The 21,045-nt window shown below is 43.0% G+C and overlaps 1 protein-coding gene across 1 annotated transcript; it reads right to left on the bottom strand.

The window, feature by feature from the left end:
• Positions 1 to 47: 47 nt before the first annotated feature.
• On the bottom strand, positions 48 to 16,694 carry LOC310943981 (uncharacterized protein; the record flags this gene model as incomplete). The annotated part of the gene is made up of 45 exons (XM_083909677.1): positions 48 to 167; positions 1,054 to 1,107; positions 1,260 to 1,340; positions 1,420 to 1,569; positions 1,637 to 1,783; positions 1,917 to 2,063; positions 2,176 to 2,337; positions 2,566 to 2,730; positions 2,773 to 2,919; positions 3,025 to 3,108; positions 3,195 to 3,341; positions 3,455 to 3,544; positions 3,633 to 3,782; positions 3,866 to 3,934; positions 4,285 to 4,347; positions 4,437 to 4,487; positions 4,558 to 4,584; positions 4,710 to 4,769; positions 4,857 to 4,919; positions 4,991 to 5,041; positions 5,124 to 5,204; positions 5,289 to 5,408; positions 5,495 to 5,611; positions 5,926 to 5,952; positions 6,053 to 6,124; positions 7,871 to 7,942; positions 8,020 to 8,073; positions 8,852 to 8,914; positions 9,016 to 9,117; positions 9,208 to 9,270; positions 9,357 to 9,383; positions 9,463 to 9,489; positions 10,442 to 10,492; positions 11,651 to 11,941; positions 12,037 to 12,168; positions 12,271 to 12,318; positions 12,563 to 12,727; positions 13,709 to 13,759; positions 13,903 to 13,977; positions 14,074 to 14,145; positions 15,480 to 15,611; positions 15,700 to 15,747; positions 16,140 to 16,193; positions 16,347 to 16,394; positions 16,478 to 16,694. 45 exons carry the CDS (start codon positions 16,692 to 16,694, stop codon positions 118 to 120), a joined length of 4,167 nt encoding a protein of 1,388 aa, XP_083765803.1. The 3' UTR covers positions 48 to 117.
• Between the last annotated feature and the right edge of the window lie 4,351 nt (positions 16,695 to 21,045).

Below are 21,045 nucleotides of genomic sequence, written 5' to 3' on the forward strand. Positions count from 1 at the left end.
GAAACACACGGAATAAAAGACGGCAGTGAAGTTAAATGGATATGAAAGTACAACAGAGAAACTGTGTGTGTGTGTGTGTGTGTGTGTGTGTTTCAGACTTGATTCAAACGTTGACGCTCACACACCAACACTCCTCCTCCTCCTCTTAGACGTCATTGTGATTTCTCCTGAAAGAAAAACACACGATATTTTGTTTTAAAAACTAACTCCAGCTCAGGAAAATCCTTCACCCTGTGTGGTCTGAGTGACCCATGTCTGATATTTCCTTCACATCCATGACCCATCATTTAACTACATATAAATCAACATCTGGCCTCTGATGAGTTTGGCCAGAGAAGATCTGAGCTGAGGAGGTCATGAATGTGACCAAATGTCTCCTCAAACCAACTCTGAATGTGTTTTCTGGGATGTGAAGATCACTCAGGACAGATGTTAAAGCGGACCTAGACCGGAAGTTCCAATTATCGCTGTTTTTTAGTGTGTATCTGCGTCATTACCTTGTTTACGAAGCCCTGAAGGTTCTAAACAAACAGTTCAGCCACTGCTGAGAACGCTGTGTTTTATTGTAATCTCAGGCTCAGAGAGATCTCTGAAAAAACCCGGTCCGGTTACGTAAACAGCGGTTCTCCTGAACAGCAGATCCTCCTGCTCCGGGCACTAGTCCGGGCACATCCGGTTGCGTACATTGAACCGCAGAAGAAGAAGAATAACGTCCGTTGTGGAGGTGTTTCACGAGCGACAGTGTCTTCTGACTCTGGGTCTGACTCCGGGTCAAAGGTCGTCAAAGGGACTGCGGCGGGGAGTCGTGAAGAAGCTATTTTTTAAATTCTGGGTGTGAGATTTATGTCTGAAATATCGCGGCTGAGGAACAGCGTCAGAAAAGAGGATTTCTATCGGCTCGTTTACAGCAACTAGGAGGTTTTTGAGCATTAAAACAAGTTAATGTATGTAAGTAGACCTCCATAACTAACATATATGTGCAACAGGACCACTCTATGTGACCTTTAAATACTCTGTATGATCCAGAGCAGCAGAATCTAAAATCAAACTGACCTCTGTCCCCCTTTGGTCCTTTGGGTCCTCGAGGCCCAGGCAAGCCTTGATCACCTGTGGACAGAAGTTACAGGACATGGACTCTGTTAGTCGTCCCTCAGTTTACAGCTTCTGCTCATTTCTATAATTCATCACTGAACATGTGCAGAACATCTCTGCAGCTTTATCCTGTGTGACGAGAAGAAGTTCATGTGGTATCTCAGTACCTTCGTCTCCTTTCAGACCTGGGAAGCCCATGTCCCCTCTGGGTCCTGGTCTCCCTGGTGCTCCAACAATGGCTCCATAAGCTGTGACACAAAAGGAGATTAGAGTTCTCAGAAGTTCTTTGTTGTTTTTTGAAATGTCTTCGATTGACTGTGACTTTACTTTGCATGTATTCCACCAAATCGGTGACATTTGCTTGGGAACCAAACACTCTGCTGTATCCTGGTGGACCTGGAGGTCCAGGTGCTCCGGGTGGACCTGGGGCGGCGCGTTGGTTGTGATTCTGCTCAATATTACGAAGCACGCCGTACGCTGGAAGATAACATACGTGTCAACTGATGCCAGTACTGATTACAGTGCGTCATCATCGTACACTTACATTTGATGTATTCCAGCAGCTCTGTGGCATTTCCATAAGAACCAGACCAGCGAGTGAGTCCTGGAGGACCTTGGGGTCCTGGAGGTCCTGGAGGTCCTTGGGTTCGACCGCTGTACTGGCTCACAATGTCACGCAGCACTCCGGCAGCTTTGAATGTGACAAATGTGTGATATTTCACATCATTATAGTGTTTGTTTTTATACAAAACAACATCTATATATATATAGTTCACAATAAAAGTGGCTGCGGGACCTCGATGGGCGGAGCTACGTCCACTTACATTTGAGATATTCCACCACATCTGCGATGTTTTCCTGGGAACTAAACCCACGGCTTTGGCCAGGTATTCCAGGAAGTCCAGGAGGTCCTGGAGGTCCTTGGACAACACGTCCAGAGTCTCTCGGAACATCACGGAGCAGATCCTGGGCTGCATGTGGAAAACAGGTTACAGCAGTTCTGGTCATAGCATTGAGAAGTCGGTGTTTAAAATGCTAACAGAGCTAACGTATTTTTAAAAAAAAATATATTTTTCTACCTACATTTAATGTAGTCGGCTACTCTGGCAGCCATATTGGAGTAGGAAGCAGCATCCAGGTTCCAGTCTATGGCCCCAGACCCACCTGGCTCTCCTCTCTGTCCTGGGGGTCCAGGAGGACCTGGTGAACCAGGGATTCCAAACAGAGATCCTCTCACAGCGCCACCTAGAGACCATGAAACACAATATGACCTCGTATATTCAGTGCATTGAGTCTGAAACACCCTGAACAGCCTCTGTCTTGTGTCAACGTTGTCTTGTGGTTTCCTGTTTTATTTTGAAAAGTCGCTATCCTCTCGTTTCAGGTAACTCCGCCCCCTTGTGTCGTCCCCGCCCTGATTGTTTCCACCTGTTCCTCATTAATGTGTGTGTGTATATTATGGTCTGCACTTACTCCTGAAGTTTTCCTGTTGTTCAGGTGTGAGCGACTCTCTCCCAGCGTAGGACGTCAGTCCGGTCCTTCCGTCACGTTGGCCCTCAGAACCACTGGCACCAGAACCACCTTGAGAACCTCTGAAGGCCACACCTTTAAGAACAGCTGAGTTATTTGTCTCGTGAACTAAAAAACAACAACAAACAAAAGAACTTCTGTCAAACTTACTTTGAAGGTAGTCACGAACGTCTGAGTTGATGTAGTTCCCAGGTCCCACTGGACCAGGTGGTCCTGCTGGTCCAGGCGGACCTTCTGCACCAGGGTAACCTGGAGGTCCAGGAGGCCCCTGAGGACCTGTGACTGTTTGATAACCATCTAAAATAAAGTACATTAAAACCAGTTGATCTAGTGTAATAACTTTATACTGTAGATAGCTCAGGTTTTTGTTCTTTTTTGTGATTTTTATTTTGTGTCTCTTACTTGATAACACGTTTCCAGGAGATCCAGGAGATCCAGGAGATCCAGGAGACCCAGGTGGTCCGGGGACACCTAACACCCCCCGGTCTGGTGACAGAAAACCAAGAGTCGTTCTCGTCTTTGTTCTCTGAACAAATCCCATTTGAAAAGATGTTTTCAAAGGTTCCTCTCACCGTTCATGAGGCTCAGAACCTTCTCAGCAATCTCCTGTTGGTTTTCTCTGTTGATGTAGTTGCTGATGGTTCCAGTTCCAGTCCCTGGTTGTCCTGGTGGACCGGCTGGACCAGGTGGACCAACAACAAATCTCCTCACATCTTCTCCTGGACATGAACACGGTCACAGTGTTTTGGTTTCAAGAGCTCGACGTACAGGTACAGCATAGAAGTTAAATGTGAATATGATTATGAACCCATGTGACACAAAATGATATTACGTTGTAATATGTTGATGATGTCGTTGGTGGAGATGGCACCAGGAGGACCTGCAGGACCAGGAGGACCAGGAGCTCCACTATAACCTCGACCTGAACCCAAACACAGAAGGTAAAGCTGATAGAAAACCTTCTCATATCTGGTATAAACACAGTGGATCAGTGTGATCACTGATCGTACTTTGGATGTAAGCGAGGACTTGATTGGCCACGTTGTCCACCATTCCATCCCCTGCATAACCGGAGGCTCCTGAGGCTCCGGAGGCTCCTGGAGGACCGGGAGGCCCTGGAGGTCCAGCAGGTCCAGCCAGGTAATCCCTGATTTGACTACCTGCAAGTCGAGAAGACCTCGTCACAAACGGATCACATGACTCTGGAGGAGTTCATTATTGTCAGAACAGTAGCAGAACTTACTCTGGAGGTACTCGTTAATGTACTGGCTGACGTCGTCTCTTCCCCTCGAGCCAGAACTGAAGGAAACGTCTGGTTAAAAAAGACACAAATTCACCAGTTTAATGTCACGTACTTGTAGAAATACTCATGGTTACTTATAATTAGTGACATGTCCTGTGATATGAAACGCACACAATGATCCTCACAACTACTACATAGGAGTTAGGATGATCTTACCACTAGAGGACGCTCCTGGGAATCCTGCTGCTCCAGGATCACCTGGAATAATGTGATAGAATCTCAGGCTGTGAATCTTAGCCAGTGATTTGTATTTTTGTAAGTTAAAAAAAAGTTCAGCCTTGAATTGTGTTGAGTGTTTCCTGAAAGGCATTCTGGGATTTTGGTTTCATAAGAACCAAAACACAATGTGAAAACTCTACCTCGTTGTCCTGGAGGACCTTGAGGGCCCGGTGGACCTGCTGGGCCCCGAGATCCACTCTGACCTGGGAAACCTTAGAAAGCGAAACACTGACTGATCAGACTGAAAACTGTTCAATAGTTCAATTAGTCAAATTAGTTAAAGTTCACATACCAACACCTGGTTCTCCTGTAAGACCTGTAAGACCTGGCTGACCTGGTTCACCTGAAACATTATTGACGTTTAGTCAGTCAGAAACAACATGATGCATGGATCGGTTTGGTGTTTTTCTCACCTTGGTATCCACGTGGTCCTCTGTCACCTAAAGAACACAGAAATACATTAAATAAAAATATAGACGGAGAGAAAATACAAAAGGGAAACCCAAAACCATAAAGGACACGTTAGGACACAACCTTTCAGAAGCTTCTAATTTGATGAAGCTACCTGCTGAACCCTGGAGGCCGGGTGGTCCTGGAGGTCCTGGTGGTCCAGCAAAGAAGGTTTCTGAAGAGCAGAACACGCTTCAGAAAACGCCCAAAGACGACGACGTGCAGTTTACAGAAGGTGAACGTTTTCTTTACTTGAACCAACCTGATGTAGGCACAAAGCTACCAGGTTCTCCTCTGTCTCCTGGGGGTCCAGGGAAGCCAACACCTGTGAGGGAAGAATCACAAGTTAATACAAGACTTTTGAAATTCTCTCTTCCTTCCTTTCTTTCCGTTTACCTGGCTCTCCTGGAGGACCTCTGCGTCCTGCAGGACCTTGTTTGCCGTCTCCTAAACAACAGTGACAGAAACACTGGATCAGCTCTCAGTCTGGATCTAAGAACTTGGATCGAACCATGAGCTTCCAACGTACCAGGACGACCCTGAGAACCAGGAGAACCAGGAGGACCCGGAGGTCCTGGTGGACCAGGCCATCCGCCCGCTGATGAAAGGTCTGTCAGAAATGGGATCATACGAGATGTTTTATATTAGAACCACATTAGCCTCAGAGTCATTGCTGTAAACGGAGAATACTCACGTCCAGTTCGTGTGGAGCTAACAGTCTCTGAACTTGCGACGCTGATGCCGGGTTCTCCAGGTTTACCTTGTGCTCCTCTATCTCCTCGCTCTCCTATCTCCCCTTCAGCTCCTTTAGGACCTACAGAGATGATGGAGGGTCATCACAGGAACATCCTCACCAACGTATTAACTGTTTCTGGTGATTTATCAGAGGCTTTGATATACCAGGTTGTCCTGGGAGACCAGCGGGACCGATTGGACCAGACAAACCAGGAGCTCCAGCTGGACCTGGAGGACCAGAAGGACCTGGAGGTCCAGGGATGGTCACAGTATCAGAGCCCACTGGAGACAACAAAGACAAAGACATGAAGCAGGCGATGTACACAATCATAACACAACATGGACACGTTTGACTCTTGCAGTTCTTACGTGAACTGATGACTTTCCCGGGAAGACCAGGTTCACCTGAAGAACAGTTTGACGTTAGTCTGACTGCTTAACAACAATGAAAGACTTCATTAGAAAGACAGAAAGTACCTTTAGATCCAGGATGTCCAGGATTCCCAGCAATGCCTGTGCTCATCGACCAGAAACATCTTTATAAATGCACTTATATTATCACTAAGGACTGTTATCATGTTATTGTAGGATCATACCTGGAGGTCCTTGAAGACCTGGAGCTCCTGGAGGAAAAAAACACCATCATTTTCATGTCTTTTGTTATTGTGATCTGCTTTTCAGGGCCAATGTATATTAAATATAAAGGCAGAACACTGCACATACCTGGAGGACCAGCATCTCCAGGAAGTCCAGGTGGTCCTCTGACACCAGGAAGTCCCATTGAACCAGTGTCACCTGCAGTTTATACACACAAACCTGAGTTAAGACGACATAACAACAACAACAACAGGAGTAAATACTGGAAATATTCTGTGTTTTACTCTTTGCACAGCAGGGGTCCCACGTCACCCACAGGTCCTTCAACTACAGCCAAAAGTCCAACGTGTGTTTAAGTATTGTTTGTTATTGTTTGTTAGTCCAGTTGTGGTTTAATGCTGATGTGTAGAGACATTAGACTTAGTCTAAGAACTGGGCTGAGGGAGGGAGAGTGGGGAGCAGTGCAGGGGGCGTGGTCTGGTAGTGAAATAAGATAAAGATAAGATAAGATAGATCCTTTATTCGTCCCGCAGTGGGGACATTTCCAGTGTTACAGCAGCAAGACAATAAAGATAAGGATAATAAATAATAAACATGCATTACCAAAAAGAAATAGAATATACAAAGATATTAACACTGGCTATAAAAATAGGTTTAAAAATAGAATGTAGAATAATGTACATTATAACCGGTCTGCAGAATATACACAGTATGCACATGGTATTTACAGTGTAAGGAAACAAGGCTGAGCTATTAAATAAGGATATTAAATAAGGATATGGATATTGCACTGATGAGAAAACTACAGTATAAAAAATTTGACAGTATGAAAAATGACAATATATTGCACTTAAAAAAATACAAAAATATATACAACATATATAAATGAGTCTCTAAATCTGTGGAGACTTGTGTATTTTCTTACTTCCTGTTTTCTCTTTCCCTTGTTGTTCTATGGCTTTCAGTGTGAGTGGGCGTGTCTGTGGGCGTGTCTGTGGGCGTGTCTGTTTGCATCTCACCTGCTGCTGATTAGCTTGATTAACACCATCCACTCCTTCCTGCTTAAAAACCCGGCTCATTTGGCCTCAACAGAACCTTTAGTTTCTGCCTCAGTGTAAAGAACTCTGTTTTTTGTGGACTTTTCTTCCTGGATTTATATTTTTGATTAATTAATACGACCATGTGTGTGTTTGTTTGTCTGCACTTTGAGCATCAGTCCTGCGCGGTGAACGCCTCACACACTCTACAGCTGCACAGTGAGTTAAATGGTGTTATAAACTGTGTGTGGTGTAGTTTGAGAATATTTATTGATTTTATGATTGAGATCATTTGACCTTTGGGGAAACCTGTAGTTGTGGTCACGTGACACAGAGAGCATCATGGGAAAATTACAATTAGGACGATCACAACTCTCCTCACCTGTAATTCCTTTAGCTCCCTTTGCTCCAGCAGGGCCTTGAGGTCCCATTGGTCCAGTTTGACCTTTGACCCATTACAACATTGTTTTGGACTCAAAAAATATACAAATGTACAAAAGTAACAAATGTAACATCAAACAGCGTTTGTAAGCAAAGGTGATTTCTGTCATTCTTCATGTATTTCTACTTCATTTGTATATTCACTACTGTTTAAACAGTATATTCATTAAATGAATCGATGTTTATTTCAGACAGTAGTAGTAGATCAGATGGGCACGCTGCTGCAACCAATCAGGCTTTAGTCTGACTTGATCCCGCCCACCTAATTTACATACGGTCACAATACATTTAAATGAACGCATGTAAAATGACAGAATTCATCCTTTTTTCTTTTATGTATTTAATTCTGCATTTGTTTTGATTATTTACAAAAAAAGATCAGAAAATTGCTCTGATTTACTCGTCCTGATATTATATTTAAGCATAAATCAAAAAACATTTTTAAAATAATACTGATCAAACCCACCTGAGGGTCCTCGTGGACCCCACTCTCCCTGCTCTCCTTTGGGCCCCGACACTCCTGGACTTCCTCTGTCGCCTGGATTCAAACAGTCAGTCAAACCTCGGTCTGTACAACAGTTACTTTACTTTACTGTGAATATCCCATAATATAACCTTTAACTCCTGGAGCTCCTGCTTCACCCTGGTAACCCTTTGGACCTGGAGAACCTGCAGAGCAGAATAAACACATCTAATAAGAACTGCTTTCAGTCGCTGCAAAATATGACACAGACTAAATATATGAAGCTCTTACCGGGGATTCCTGCAAAACCGGTAAGTCCTGCATCACCTGTGTCAAACAACAATTACATTTCATTTAATAACATTTTGAATGCATTTAATCAAAGTTTAATGCACTACAGTGTCTGCAGGGGGTCTGCAACCTGTGGCTCTAGAGCCACATGTGGCTCCTCAAGCCTTCTGTTGTGGCTCCTTTGTAGTAACTTTGAATTAAAAAATCATATTCGTTCGATTCTTTCAAAGTGAACACCTATTATTTAGAAATCAAGGTGATTAAAATGTGCATTTTGTGCGTCACATACAATGTCCTGTCCATCTTTGGACCCACATATTTACTCCATCTGTACTGTACTCCACATATTGCATTATCTATTTCAAAATGTTAATTTACACGAACGGAATGGAATTCTGCATTTTATTCCAAAGTATTTATGTGATATAAGTTTAATTTTATGGGTCAAATGGGTTTTTGCGGCTCCAGATTAATTTTATTTGGGTGCAGAGGGGACAAAAATGGCTCTTTTCATAGTCAAGGTTGCAGACCCCCGCACTACACTGTACTATGATGCCGTTATTGAATATTTTAAATATATTTTTCAGGCGTTGCACTTTGCAGACGGTCCCTGGACTCTTCTTCAAATAACCCATGGACTGAGCCGTCTCAAAGCTTCAGGGACAAAGTTTAATATGTGAATTGTAAAAGTACCTTTTGGTCCAGAAGGTCCAACAGCACCGGCAAACCCGGGACGTCCTGGTTCTCCTTGAGATCCTGTTAAAAAAAAAAAAAAAAACAAGCTTCATTATCAAAGGTAAAATCACCTGCCGTTGATTTCATGTGTGCAGAGACTGGAGCTAAAAACTGGACTCTGCCTTTGTCGCCTTTCTCTCCAAACCCGGGGGGTCCGGTCTCTCCTCGGGGGCCCATCAGTCCGTCACGGCCCCTCTGACCTGGAGCTCCCTCAGAACCTTCACCTGGTCACAAGGAAGCAGAAGCTGAGTCCAAGTCAGGTCTTCACTCACAGAAGAAGAAGAAGAAGAAGAAGAAGTGAAAGTGAAGATTACCTGGACTTCCCTTTGGTCCTCTGACCCCATCCAGACCAGGATGACCCATCTGTCCAGGAGGACCTTCACAAAAGAGACGTACGTTACACAGAGGAAACGTAGCGAAGAAGAAGAAGAAGAAAACGCGATCTTAAATGTCTCCGTCTTACCTGGAAGACCAGGGAAACCGCTCTCCCCTGAAGAAAAACACATATTTTAAGTGGTTAAAACACTTCTGGGGTTTAGTGTTTTAAGAAATAAGGATTCTTAACTCACCTTTATGTCCTATTGCTCCTGAGTCACCTGTAACAGAACAGACAGAGTTATAATAAACAGGTATATAAACCCATTGTACTTTCAAAAACTAATAATGAACAAAGGTTCACAGTGATGGTGGAAAAAGAAGGAACCATATAACTTTGTATTAAACCCACACACTTCAGTTCTGACAGAGTTTTCAACCATTACTGCTTTCAGAACTGTTTTCAGGATCTGGTGTGAACAGCTGGTTTGAGGTCGATCTGGACTGGACTGGACCAAACAGGTCAGTCGTCTTTTGTGGAATTCTTCAGAATCAGTGTTTGGGCTCTTTGTCTTGTTTCATCACAGATGGAGCTTCATCTTGAGCTTCATCTTGATTTTGCTTGATAAAATAACATATATGAAGAGCGCTCCAGACCCTGAGGCCTCCACCTCGTACATGTAATCTCAGGTTCTATCTGATCTCAGTAGGACTCTGCTTTGAGTCTTTGAAGTCAATGACGAGTCGCCAACATATTATCGTCTTCCTGATGGATGTCTTCGCTCTTTTATTGTGAAGTATGGTTCACATCAGCTAATCAAGAAGCTGCAGTGTTTCTAAATCAAACCTCTAATCTGCTCTCATTGATCTGACTCCAGATTAAGCTGAAACTTGACTCCATCTACCTTTTTACTGAAGTCATTACTGCAGGGCTTCACTTACTTTTCCCCCTGAATGTGTTTTAATTTTATAATATTGTTGTATTTTAATATCTGTGAATGTCTTACCACTGTATATATGTGACGTGTCTACACAATATAAGGTTCTTCGTCTTGTCCTCAAATGAGAACACGTTTTGGCTCCAGATTTAACAAGAAAACCCTTTATTTTAAAACCCCTTAATTCTTCGGGAAAGGGTTTTTCAGACGCAGATGGTTCCAGGTAGAACCTCAGGCCTGGTAGAAGAACACTTTTAGAACCATTATTTCTAAGAGTGTAGTGAAAAAAACATACCTTTGGGTCCTGAATCTCCTCTTTCTCCTTTGAGACCATGTGTAAGTGTTTCTGAAAGACAACAAAGTTAGAGTCAGTTAAAGTATAAACAGATTTTAGGCACCTAACAAAATATCAGTATATGATATCTTAAGGCTGTGTTGTGACAGTATTTACGTAGCCTCAGATTGGCTTAATTTGTATTAATTTTGTATGTGGCTGTATTACGTAGACTGAACTGGTCCTAATTTGTATTAATTTTGTCTTTTTTTTTGTCTTTCACAGGTTCCAGGATGTCCCAGGTAAGTGTTCCGCAGGTAAGTGAGTACATTTTAAGGTAGGTATTGTGTTTTTGTGTCCGATTAATGTGTATTTACATGTTTGAGTATGACCAAAAAAATGATTTTGAATTCCCCAGTGTCAAATTGTGTTTAAATTCCCCCAAAATAACAAACTAAAACAACAATTCGATCGTTGAGGGAGGAAGGGGACACCCGCCTCGCCAGCCAGATCAGCCGAATCAACCCTATCGTTCAATGGGGTGACGGATGTCAGGGGTCAGGGGTCAGGGGTCAGTCAGAGTCAGGGTTTAGGGTCAGAGTCAGGGTTAGGGTTTAGGGTCAGGGTCAGGGTTTAGCGTCAGGGTCAGAGTCAGGGTTTAGGGTCAGAGTCAGGGTCAGGGTTTAGGGTCAGGTTTAGGGTCAGGGTTTAGGGTCAGGGTTTAGCGTCAGGGTCAGGGTTTAGGGTTAGGGTCAGGGTCAGGGTCAGGGTCAGGGTCAGGGTCAGGGTTTAGGGTCAGGGTTTAGCGTCAGGGTCAGGGTTTAGGGTCAGGGTCAGGGTCAGGGTCAGAGTCAGGGTCAGGGTTTAGGGTCAGGGTTTAGCATCAGGGTCAGGGTCAGAGTCAGGGTCAGGGTTTAGCGTCAGGGTCAGGGTTTAGCGTCAGGGTCAGGGTTTAGGGTCAGGGTCAGGGTCAGGGTCAGGGTCAGGGTCAGGGTTTAGGGTCAGGGTCAGGGTTTAGCGTCAGGGTTTAGGGTCAGAGTCAGGGTCAGGGTTTAGCGTCAGGGTCAGGGTCAGAGTTTAGGGTCAGGGTCAGGGTTTAGCGTCAGGGTTTAGGGTCAGCGTTAGGGTCAGGGTCAGAGTCAGGGTCAGGGTCAGGGTCAGGGTCAGGGTCAGGGTCAGGGTCAGGGTCAGAGCTAGGGGTCAGGGGTCAGGGGTCAGGGTCAGCGTTACCTCTCACAGCCCCCGACTGGAGCTCAGCCCTGAGCAGCTGCTGCACCGTCCTCTGCAGGGCGGCTCCGTCCTGTCTGGACCCTCCTGACCCTGCAGCTCCCAGGTTGATGGTGTTGTCAGAGCGGGTCAGTCCGGGTCCTGCAGAACTCCTGCCGGCGTACGCCGACGACTCCAGCGGGTCCAGGATGTTGACGCCCGAGGAGGCCGACAGGCGGCTGGACGTGGCCGAGGACGTACCGGTGACGGCTTCTAACGCGTCGACTCGGCTCTGGAGACGTTTGATTTTTTCACCTTTTGAAACAAGAGAGAGAAGATGGTGAGAAAATGTAGAAAATCGTCTCTTCTTAAACCTTCATGAAGGAAAGTGACGTTTTTTATTCTCTTACCCAAAGCGATGAGGCCAAAGAGGAGGCCGAGGAGGAAGAGGAGGCCGAGCAGGAGGGTTAGCAGCCACTTCCACCAGGTGCAGCAGGAGCACCAGGAGCACCAGCCACAGCCAAAGTCATCCTTCTGAATCTCTGGAGAAAAAGTAAGAGAAAAGTCTCATATAAATAGTCTTTCTTTGAAAAAGAAAACAGCTTATTTCATTTATGTGAAGAATATTGGTGAATACACTGTACCTGCATACGTGGCCTTGTCCTTCTTTGCAACTCTCATGGCCAAATCATCTAAAATCAAAATTGCAAATGAATTACACAGCAAACAGGAAGTTAAAGCACATAATACGAAGTTAAAGTCGATTACATTTAGCGTCTGCTGCCTCGTCCACTGAGCTGCTCGATGATAACTTCTGTTTCTTCAGGGAGTCGTCAGAGTAGGACAACACTAAACCGTGAAGTGAAGTGAGAACATCTTTCAGATTAGAAAACAACGGTGGATTAGGATTATAAATCACAGTGGTGTGTACTTTACCTGCAGAGGTGACAGGAGCTGCAGCAGAGATGAACTGTTTCCCTGTGTCTTTAGTCATGATCAGCCTCTCTGTCTCCTTCTTGATCGGAGCGTTCTCTTTCTCGATCAACACAAAGTTAAAGTCTTTGCCTGGAGCTCCTTCGAAGCTGGGACTGCTGGGTCTGACTGTGACAACACAACACAACACAACATTCATCACTCCACTGATAATGATGCTTCACGATTGGTTTTCCAATCCTGGTCCTCAGGGTTTTAGATGTTACCCTGCTCCAAAAACACACGATTTAAATAACCCTCATCATCAAGCTCTGCAGAAGCCTGATAACCAACTTACGTCAGTTTTTTTCAAATAATTAAATGTTTCAAAAAAAAACAATGATAATATTGTTTTATTTTTTTCACAAAAAAAAAGAATGTTTCAACTTTTCTTCTTAAAATTTTTTTTTTTACTTTTTATATAAAAAAATATAATAATACTAAGTTTAATGTATTTTTTTCATTAAAATGAATGGTTCAACTTTTATTTAAAAAAAAAATATATATATATTTATAATAATTGTATTTTTTAAATTTTTTTAAATTAATGTTTCAACTTTTGTCTTCCTAAATTTTTTTTAAACTTTTTGTAAAAAAAAATAATATTAAGTTTAATTTATTTCATAAAAATTAATGTTTCAAATTTTGTTTAAAAAAAATTAATTAACAAAAAATAAAAAATGTAATGTTTCATCTGAATCAGGTGTGTTGGAGCAGCGCAACATCTAAAACATGGCAGGGCAGAGTTCCCTGAGGATCAGGATTGGGAAACACTGCTCTGTTGATCTAGTGAGAGACGACAGGAGTGAGTTATGGAAGTAAATCTGTGCCATCTGAGTTTGAATTTGAATTTCTAACATGACATGGAATTAGATTTAGATTTAGATTTAGTTCTGTAAAGTCTCTTATAAATATTGTTTGTCGTCAGTTGTGTTTTTTTAGGCCTTTTCTCTAAAGTGTTGCTGCTTATTTGGACTCGTTTTCACAGCTCAGATTGCTTGTTTCTCTCGTGAGATCTGGCAACGCTGAGTGTGAGCAGAGATGAAGGAGTTGTATATTTTATATTATATTATATTATATTATATTATATTATATTTCTCCAGGTCTCACCTGTGGTTGGGCTTAATCCAGTGCCAGAAAGATTTTTCTGCACGCCGTAAACTGTGAGGAGAAGATCAGAGAAGATCAAAGAAGATCAGAGAAGATCAAAGAAGATCAAAGAAGATCAAAGAAGATCAGAGAAGATCAATACAACTGATGGTTTTATAAAAACAATGAAAAAGATCATTAAACTTAAAGTTTACCGATGTGAGTGCTGGTGCCGGTGGGAGAGAGAGCCGTGGGATTAGCACTGACCAGATTATTCTGAACACCGTACACTGAGACACAGAGAAAAACAACAGTCAATGGCTGTAAGATGATGATGATGATGATGATGATGATGATGATGATGATGATGATGATGCTGGCCTCACCAGTGCTGCTGCTGCTGGGAGAGAATCCACCGCTCACATACGGAGAGCTGAGTGTCAGGTTGTTCTGAGCTCCTGGAATATAAAAAAAACACACAACCCTTAACATCTGCGTTCACTCACTTCCTGTGAAACATGACGACCTCCCTGAGTGATGATGATGATGATGATGATGATGATGTGCCGCTGACCTGTCTGGTAAAGAGTGGAGGACGTGGTCAGATTGTTTGGGTTACTGTTGTAACTGAAACTGCTGCTGCTCGCTCCTCCAGCTCCTCCAGCTCCTCCAGCTCCTCCAGCTCCTCCAGCTCCTCCAGCCCAAATGCTGCCGTAGTGATCTGGGATGACCACAAGAACAAATGTTAGACTTTAGGTGAAGATGCATCCATCCATCCATCATCTACCGCTTTATCGTCCACCAGAGGGTCCTGTGCTTATCTCAGCTGACATTGGGCGATATATTATCCCCATATCGCATGTTTTTGGACTGTGGAGGAAGTCGGAGAACCTGGAGAACCCCCACAAACACGGGGAGAACATGCAAACTCCTTGCAGAAAGGCCCTTGTTCCGAAGCTGTTCCAAACGGGGTTCCAAACCCAGGAACCCAGGAACCTGGGTCTTCATGCTGCAAAGGCGAGAGTGCTAACCACTTGTGGGCCCAGTGAAGATACGATCTGAATGAAATAGTGTTTTGGAAAGTGTTCTCATGGTCACACATGGACCATCTTCTTATTCTCCAGATCAACATCAGTGTTGACAGAGGAGAAGAAGAACCTCCCATTGACCAATGTCCACATGCGGCCCCCCAATCGATTACATGTGGCCCCCATGTTATAATGAACAGCTGCCAGCGAGGTGATAGAATATAATCTATGTTTGCTATCAATGTTTTTTATAACCGCAATAATAAGACATTTGGTCATAATTATCCCATTATTAAATGCATCATATACAACATTTAATGACATATATAAATACATTTGTTAGAGCCCGAGCTACGAATGGCAGTGGCCCCGAAACGGCTCCTGGTACGAATTTTAATTACAGTTGTCCACACTGATTATTTATGTAGTCTAAAATAAATGTATGTTTTTGATATTAATACATTAATTTTGCATCATAAATAGTATTATTAAGTATACGTGTGGTATCATGATTGTGAACAGTTGTTTCCCCCTCTTCACCACAATAGATGCTCATTGGCCGCCATCATTTGAGTTTGAGAGCCCTGCGTTAAAGGATGCTGAAAAGCTGGTTCATGCCTTCATTAAGTTTAAGTTAAACTTAAAACTTTCCGTCTTTAATAAAGCTTAAAGTTAGAGTGCACGGTCTCACAAATGAACAGATTGGATCTTTTTAACTGTGTAGAGCAGATGTAAACTGATGTGCACAGATGTAAGAGCTGAACCTGTGGTGGTGGAGCTCTCAGACATGCTCCTGGCCTCCACACCAGCCTTCTTGGGGATGGGCAGAGTGTTGTTGGGGCTGGTGCTGGTGGAGTTTCCTCTCAGCAGACGCTTCACGTCGTCCAGCTCCGTCCCTGCAGAACCACAGAGGAACACGGTTCCTTTAACTCTGGACTGTAGTCACAGATCTGTGCGTTTGTACGTGAACGCTGTCACACTCACAGCTCGCTGGTGGAGAAGCGCTCTGAAGACGAGCTCTGATCTCACTCTCTATGGAAAAGACAGTGATGGTCAGTCAGTGATCCATCATGAAATTAGAGCTGAAACGATTCATCGATGAATCGATTTTCATGATTAAAACCAGATTTCTGATTGTTTTAGCTTCTTAAATGTGAAATGAATTTGTTTCTTTGCTCCACATAAACAAAGAAATCATTAAAAATGAACCATTTTGGTTTGTGAACAAAATAAGACTTTCGAGAACATCATCATTTCCAGCTTTGACAAAAACTGATCAATGTTTTTTAACATTTTATGAACTAAACGATTCATCGATTAATCGAGAAAATAATCAACAGATTAATCGATTAAGAAAATAATCGTTAGTTGCAGCTCTACATGAAATGCTCATGTGCTGTTGCACCAGTCAGTGAGTGAACTACCTCTGCTCCGAGTTCTCCCTCTGGTGGCTGAACTTGAAGTTGCAGTCGATGTACCTGCAAGAAAACAACACCAGGTGGCGTACTATTGCAAATGTGTGGGGTTGACATAAATAATGGGAGTTCTTAAGTACAAATGATTTGAGGGCAGCGTGTTTTTGTTTGAAACTAAAGCTTTACGTCTATGTGAGACTGAGACGACTGACTTACTGTAAACCTTCCTGGTGTACTCAGGAGAAGAGTTTGTGCTTGAACTTTCTGAAACATGGAGACACACACAAAGACAATCACATCACTTTTCTTTTTCCAGTCACGGACGTAAGTGTTGACCGATCACCAACCGTCGAAGACGTCGGAGAGAGCTGCAGCCATCGTGGTCATGTTCTTCCTCTCTTTGGCAGAAGGTGAATACGTGGCAGCGGAGGACGATCCTCGCTTTGGATCTGAAGAACCTGGACCTGAGCTGTAGCTGCTCTTGGTCACTGTGGTGGTGGTGACTCCACCGAGACCTCCATCCCTCCTGCCCTCTCTGCCACCACTCACAAAACCAGAGGACATGCCGGAGGACATGTTGGAAGACATGTTGGAGGACATGTTGGAGGACATGTTGGAGGACATGCCGGAGGACGTTCCTCCTCCAGCTGCCCTGAACTCCGTCATGGGCTCAGCAGCAGCAGCAGCAGCAGCATTAGTGATGCCGGTGCTTCCAGAACCTTTGTATGATCCTCCAGATCCACTGGAGCTCCTGGACGTCATGGTCACGGAGCTGCTGGTGACGCCAGAGCCTCCTGATGCAGATCTTCCTCCACCCGAGTCGCCTGAACTCAGTGAAAAATCACCTGCCCGTGGATAAATGAGAGAAAAACACGGAGATGAAAGTCCTCTCAGATCTCACTGCCCACTGAATGGCTCAGATCCAATCTCCTGAAATCCTCCTCCAGCTCCACAGTCGACAGAAGATGACAGTCAGCGTTAATGTTTGACCTTTGAGAGCTTGACTTGTTTTGATTAAATCACATTCCCCAGGAAAGACTCAGCTTGTCTGCAGCCTTTCTGTGTCTGCACATGTCCAATAATATGACTCTTATCCATGAAATGTTCCGCTGACTATTACTAATTTTACGGCGTTTGCTGGCGTGAGAAGTGTCCGCGGTGTTGATCCACAGATACAAGTCACCTCACGTTTCTCAGCTTTATTTACACGTCCTCCGTCTGCTGGTGATCATTCTGACTCCAATGCACTTTAGAAATGTTGATATGACGCAAAAAACTGACGAGTAAAGTCGTTTTATTCTTCTTCAGAGTTAAGTGGTTCATCTCACGTTAGCTAATTACTGAACTTTACAGAGAGTTATTGTATGGTATTGATTTTTTTTAAGCTGTTTTGAAGCTGACAAACACAGTTGATCTCTATCTCTGAACTGGACTGTGATTGGTCAGTAACTGACGCCAGGGCCGTTTCTAGCTGTTTGGGGGGCCCTATGCGAGATACTATTTGGGGGCCCCTATTTTTTTTCAAACTCGAGGTAGAGATTCCTAACTTTTTCTGATTACCCCACAAACACTTACATGCTTTGCAAATATATGCATAATAAAAGCATCCATACAAAATATGAGTCTGAACTTGCAGTTTGGGGGCCCCCTGGTGGCTGTGGGGCCCTAATGCAGCTGCATAGTCCGCATATAGCAAGAAACGGCTCTGACTGATGCAGGTGCAGATCACTTGATTTACAGTATGATATAATATAATATGCCTAACCATAACCAGTTCACCACAATTCAAATCTGAGCCCTAAACGACATCAGTTCCTCAGAAAATTGAGCTCTTTAAGATCAGTTTTTGGTCTCCATGAGGACTAGAGGTCCTCACAAGGTCCTTGTTTAAGCTAAACCTGATTCTTAATCCCTAAAAAGCCCTTAAAAGTTGTGAGAACCATGCAATTTTCCCAGGATGTCCTCACTCCCTCTGGTTTCCTTATGTTTTTCTGGTCCACACAAAGATAAACGTACAAGAACACATTGATTTAGACTGAAAAACAAGGTTTCACACACAGAACAATGCAGATGTTCACGTCTCACCTCTGCCTCCGCTGCCTCCAGCACTCCCAACAATCCTGGTTGTCGTTAGTTTGTCCATCCAGAGTTATCTGTTAAACAACAGTGTATATACAGGAAGAGAGTGAGTGTGTGTGTGTGTGTGTGAGGTATATTCATTGTTGGACTGGACTAAACCAAAGTCACATTTGTCTCTGGTCATATTTCCCTCCCTTTGAAGCCTCTGTAGAGTCTAATATTGTATAGAAACGACAGCAGACTATTGTTGACTTGATGAATGTCTCGTTCCTCGTGACATAAAAGACTAACCGCTGACCTTTTATGTCACGGGGAGAAAAACACAAAGAGGTGAACTGAAGGAGATGTGGTGTGATATATAATCTCAGGTGGAGGACGCTGTGTTTACTCTCACTCAACCAGTGGTCAGAACTGGAGAATCATGTTTTCTCCCGTGTTCTTATTCATTGTCATTGTTAGTGATTTGTGAGTGAGAAGTCGTCGTCTTCTTCTTCTTCTTCTCTTTGAATATTATGCTGCTCATAAGACAGTGATTCAAAGTCACTGCTGTGTCCTGTTGTAACTGTGTTTAACTGGATGTGATTCAACTGCAAAATCTCTGTAAATACTAGGTCTAAACTTAACTTCGGTTCGGATATTTACCTCCTCGTTTTAAATGTCCGCCCATTTACATACTAACCTCTGCTTATGGTGTAAAATTCAAATTCAGTTTCTTTATCCAGGATTTCTCTTCTGTACCGAGTGCACATCTCGGTTTAGTTCCTTTCTACACTGTGTGTACTACTTGGATATTGTGAACTCTTGTCTTATTTTTATTCTTATCTCTACTGAATTACTTACCCTACATTAGAGTGTGTAATTTAATTTAAAACATTTTTTTTTTACCATATTGTATTTTATTTTTATTCTATTTTTTACTCTTATCTTACATTTTACTTATATGAGAGCATATTGTATTTTATTTTATTCTATTTCTTACTCTATCTTACATTTTACTTCTTTTTACTTATATTAGAGCGTATTTTTACCTTATTGTATTTTATTTTATTAGAGTCTTATATTTAGAGTGTGATTTGTTTACCATATTGTATTTTATTTTTTACCCTATTTTTACTCTTATCTTTACGTTGTCTTTCTTCTTACTTATTATGCCCTTTGCACATTTCTGCACCTCTAGTCGCCTTAATTGAGCTGTTGTAAATGTGTGTTTCCCCCCCGGGGGAGGAATAAAGTCATTAAATTCAATTCAATTAAATTAACTTACGCTTACGTTCAGGACTTCATCATTTTTGACTATCCTCACTGTCTTCACTGTCCTCACTGTCCTCACTGTCCTCACTGTCCTCTCTGTCCTCTCTGTCTGCACAATGATTGGCAAAAAGGCATTTTCCTACTTTGTCCCCACAACCTGGAGATGTCCATCTTAATTCTCTTAGCAGATTTTAAAGTTCTTTTAGAGTCACAGGAGAGAACATCTTTGAGAACTTGCTCCTAATATTTTAATGTGTTTATTGACATTTTGCACATTTCCTATATGAGACCCCGTGTGTCAGTGGAATAACCTGTTTGAACCTGGTTTGACCTAAACAAGCGATCACGTCACACATTTATATAAGCTGGTAACTTAAAACACGACCGTCTGCAAACACATTAATGTCAGGTTAAATAATAATAATAATAATAATAAAGGCTTGTTCAGTTGTAATGATTTAGTTGCACAGAGGTGCAGGTAAAATCATCTGTGTGTGTACAGTCAGTCAGAAACTTGGCTGAAAAACACTTTCTCAAACACTGAAAACATGGACTGGGTTTTTTTGCCCCTGGGGCTGCAGCAATCCTCTCAAAACTAAAACATTCAGCGCAGCTATTAGCTTGAAGTGACTTGTCTTTTTGGGCATGTTTTCTCAGTCTGAGAAATGAGCTGTGGTATTCAGCTCAGGAGCGCCAGCTGTCTGTATACAGTATATATATATATATATATATATAAACTCCTTTAATTAAGTAGATATTCCTTTTAATGAGGAACACAGAGTTGAAGATATGTTTAATTGCCTTCCTTATCATGTGCTCTATAATTTTCACTGCTGTTTACATTTATCTTTCATCAAAGCAATAAACTTGAATTACATTATTTATGATGATTGTAACGTGTACTTGCTAACGGGTATGAACGTGCAGCACTAGTTAACGATATATGCGTTAACAACAGACGTGTAAAATGATTAATTTAAGCTTCGACTTACCTCTTATATCATTTGTGCAGAAATCACCGCCCGCCTGCGCCCATCAGAGAAAAATAATGACTTTGAGCTGCTCTCTTTAGACTGAACCCGTGCCTGCAGACCTGATGTATTAGCTTTGTCTGATTCATCGCCTTCAGTCGACAAGTTCCAACACGGTGGAAGGGGCCGAGTCTACGAGCTGGAGACACGCACCTGTGCAGGAGGCATGAAGAAAACAGCCGTGGGGCTCAGTGAGTGGAAAACACGGAGAGAGTGAATGTGGTTGAAGGATTTGTGTCACGCCCCTGTATTTATTTATTAATCTGTTGATGTGGAGATGGATGTGTCTGTGAGTCATCGTGGGACCTCAGGTCGCTATGCTAACATTATAAGTATTAGTTTTATTTAGTGATAGTGAGTTTTGATCTTTTTGCAGCACTTACCTGCACTCGCTGAGCATTGTGGTGCCTTGCTCGGGGGAAACCCAGCCCTTGACCCGGCGTCCTGGGATTTGAACCGGCAGCCTTCTGGTTACAAGTCAAACTAAAAATCTGTTTTTCTCTACCCAGAAAAGAGTGATAAAAATGAAGGGAATCTGAGCGTGTGTGTATAAG

Source organism: Microchirus variegatus (assembly GCF_963457635.1).
Source record: "Microchirus variegatus genome assembly, chromosome: 23".
NCBI classification, from domain to species: Eukaryota; Metazoa; Chordata; class Actinopteri; order Pleuronectiformes; family Soleidae; genus Microchirus; species Microchirus variegatus.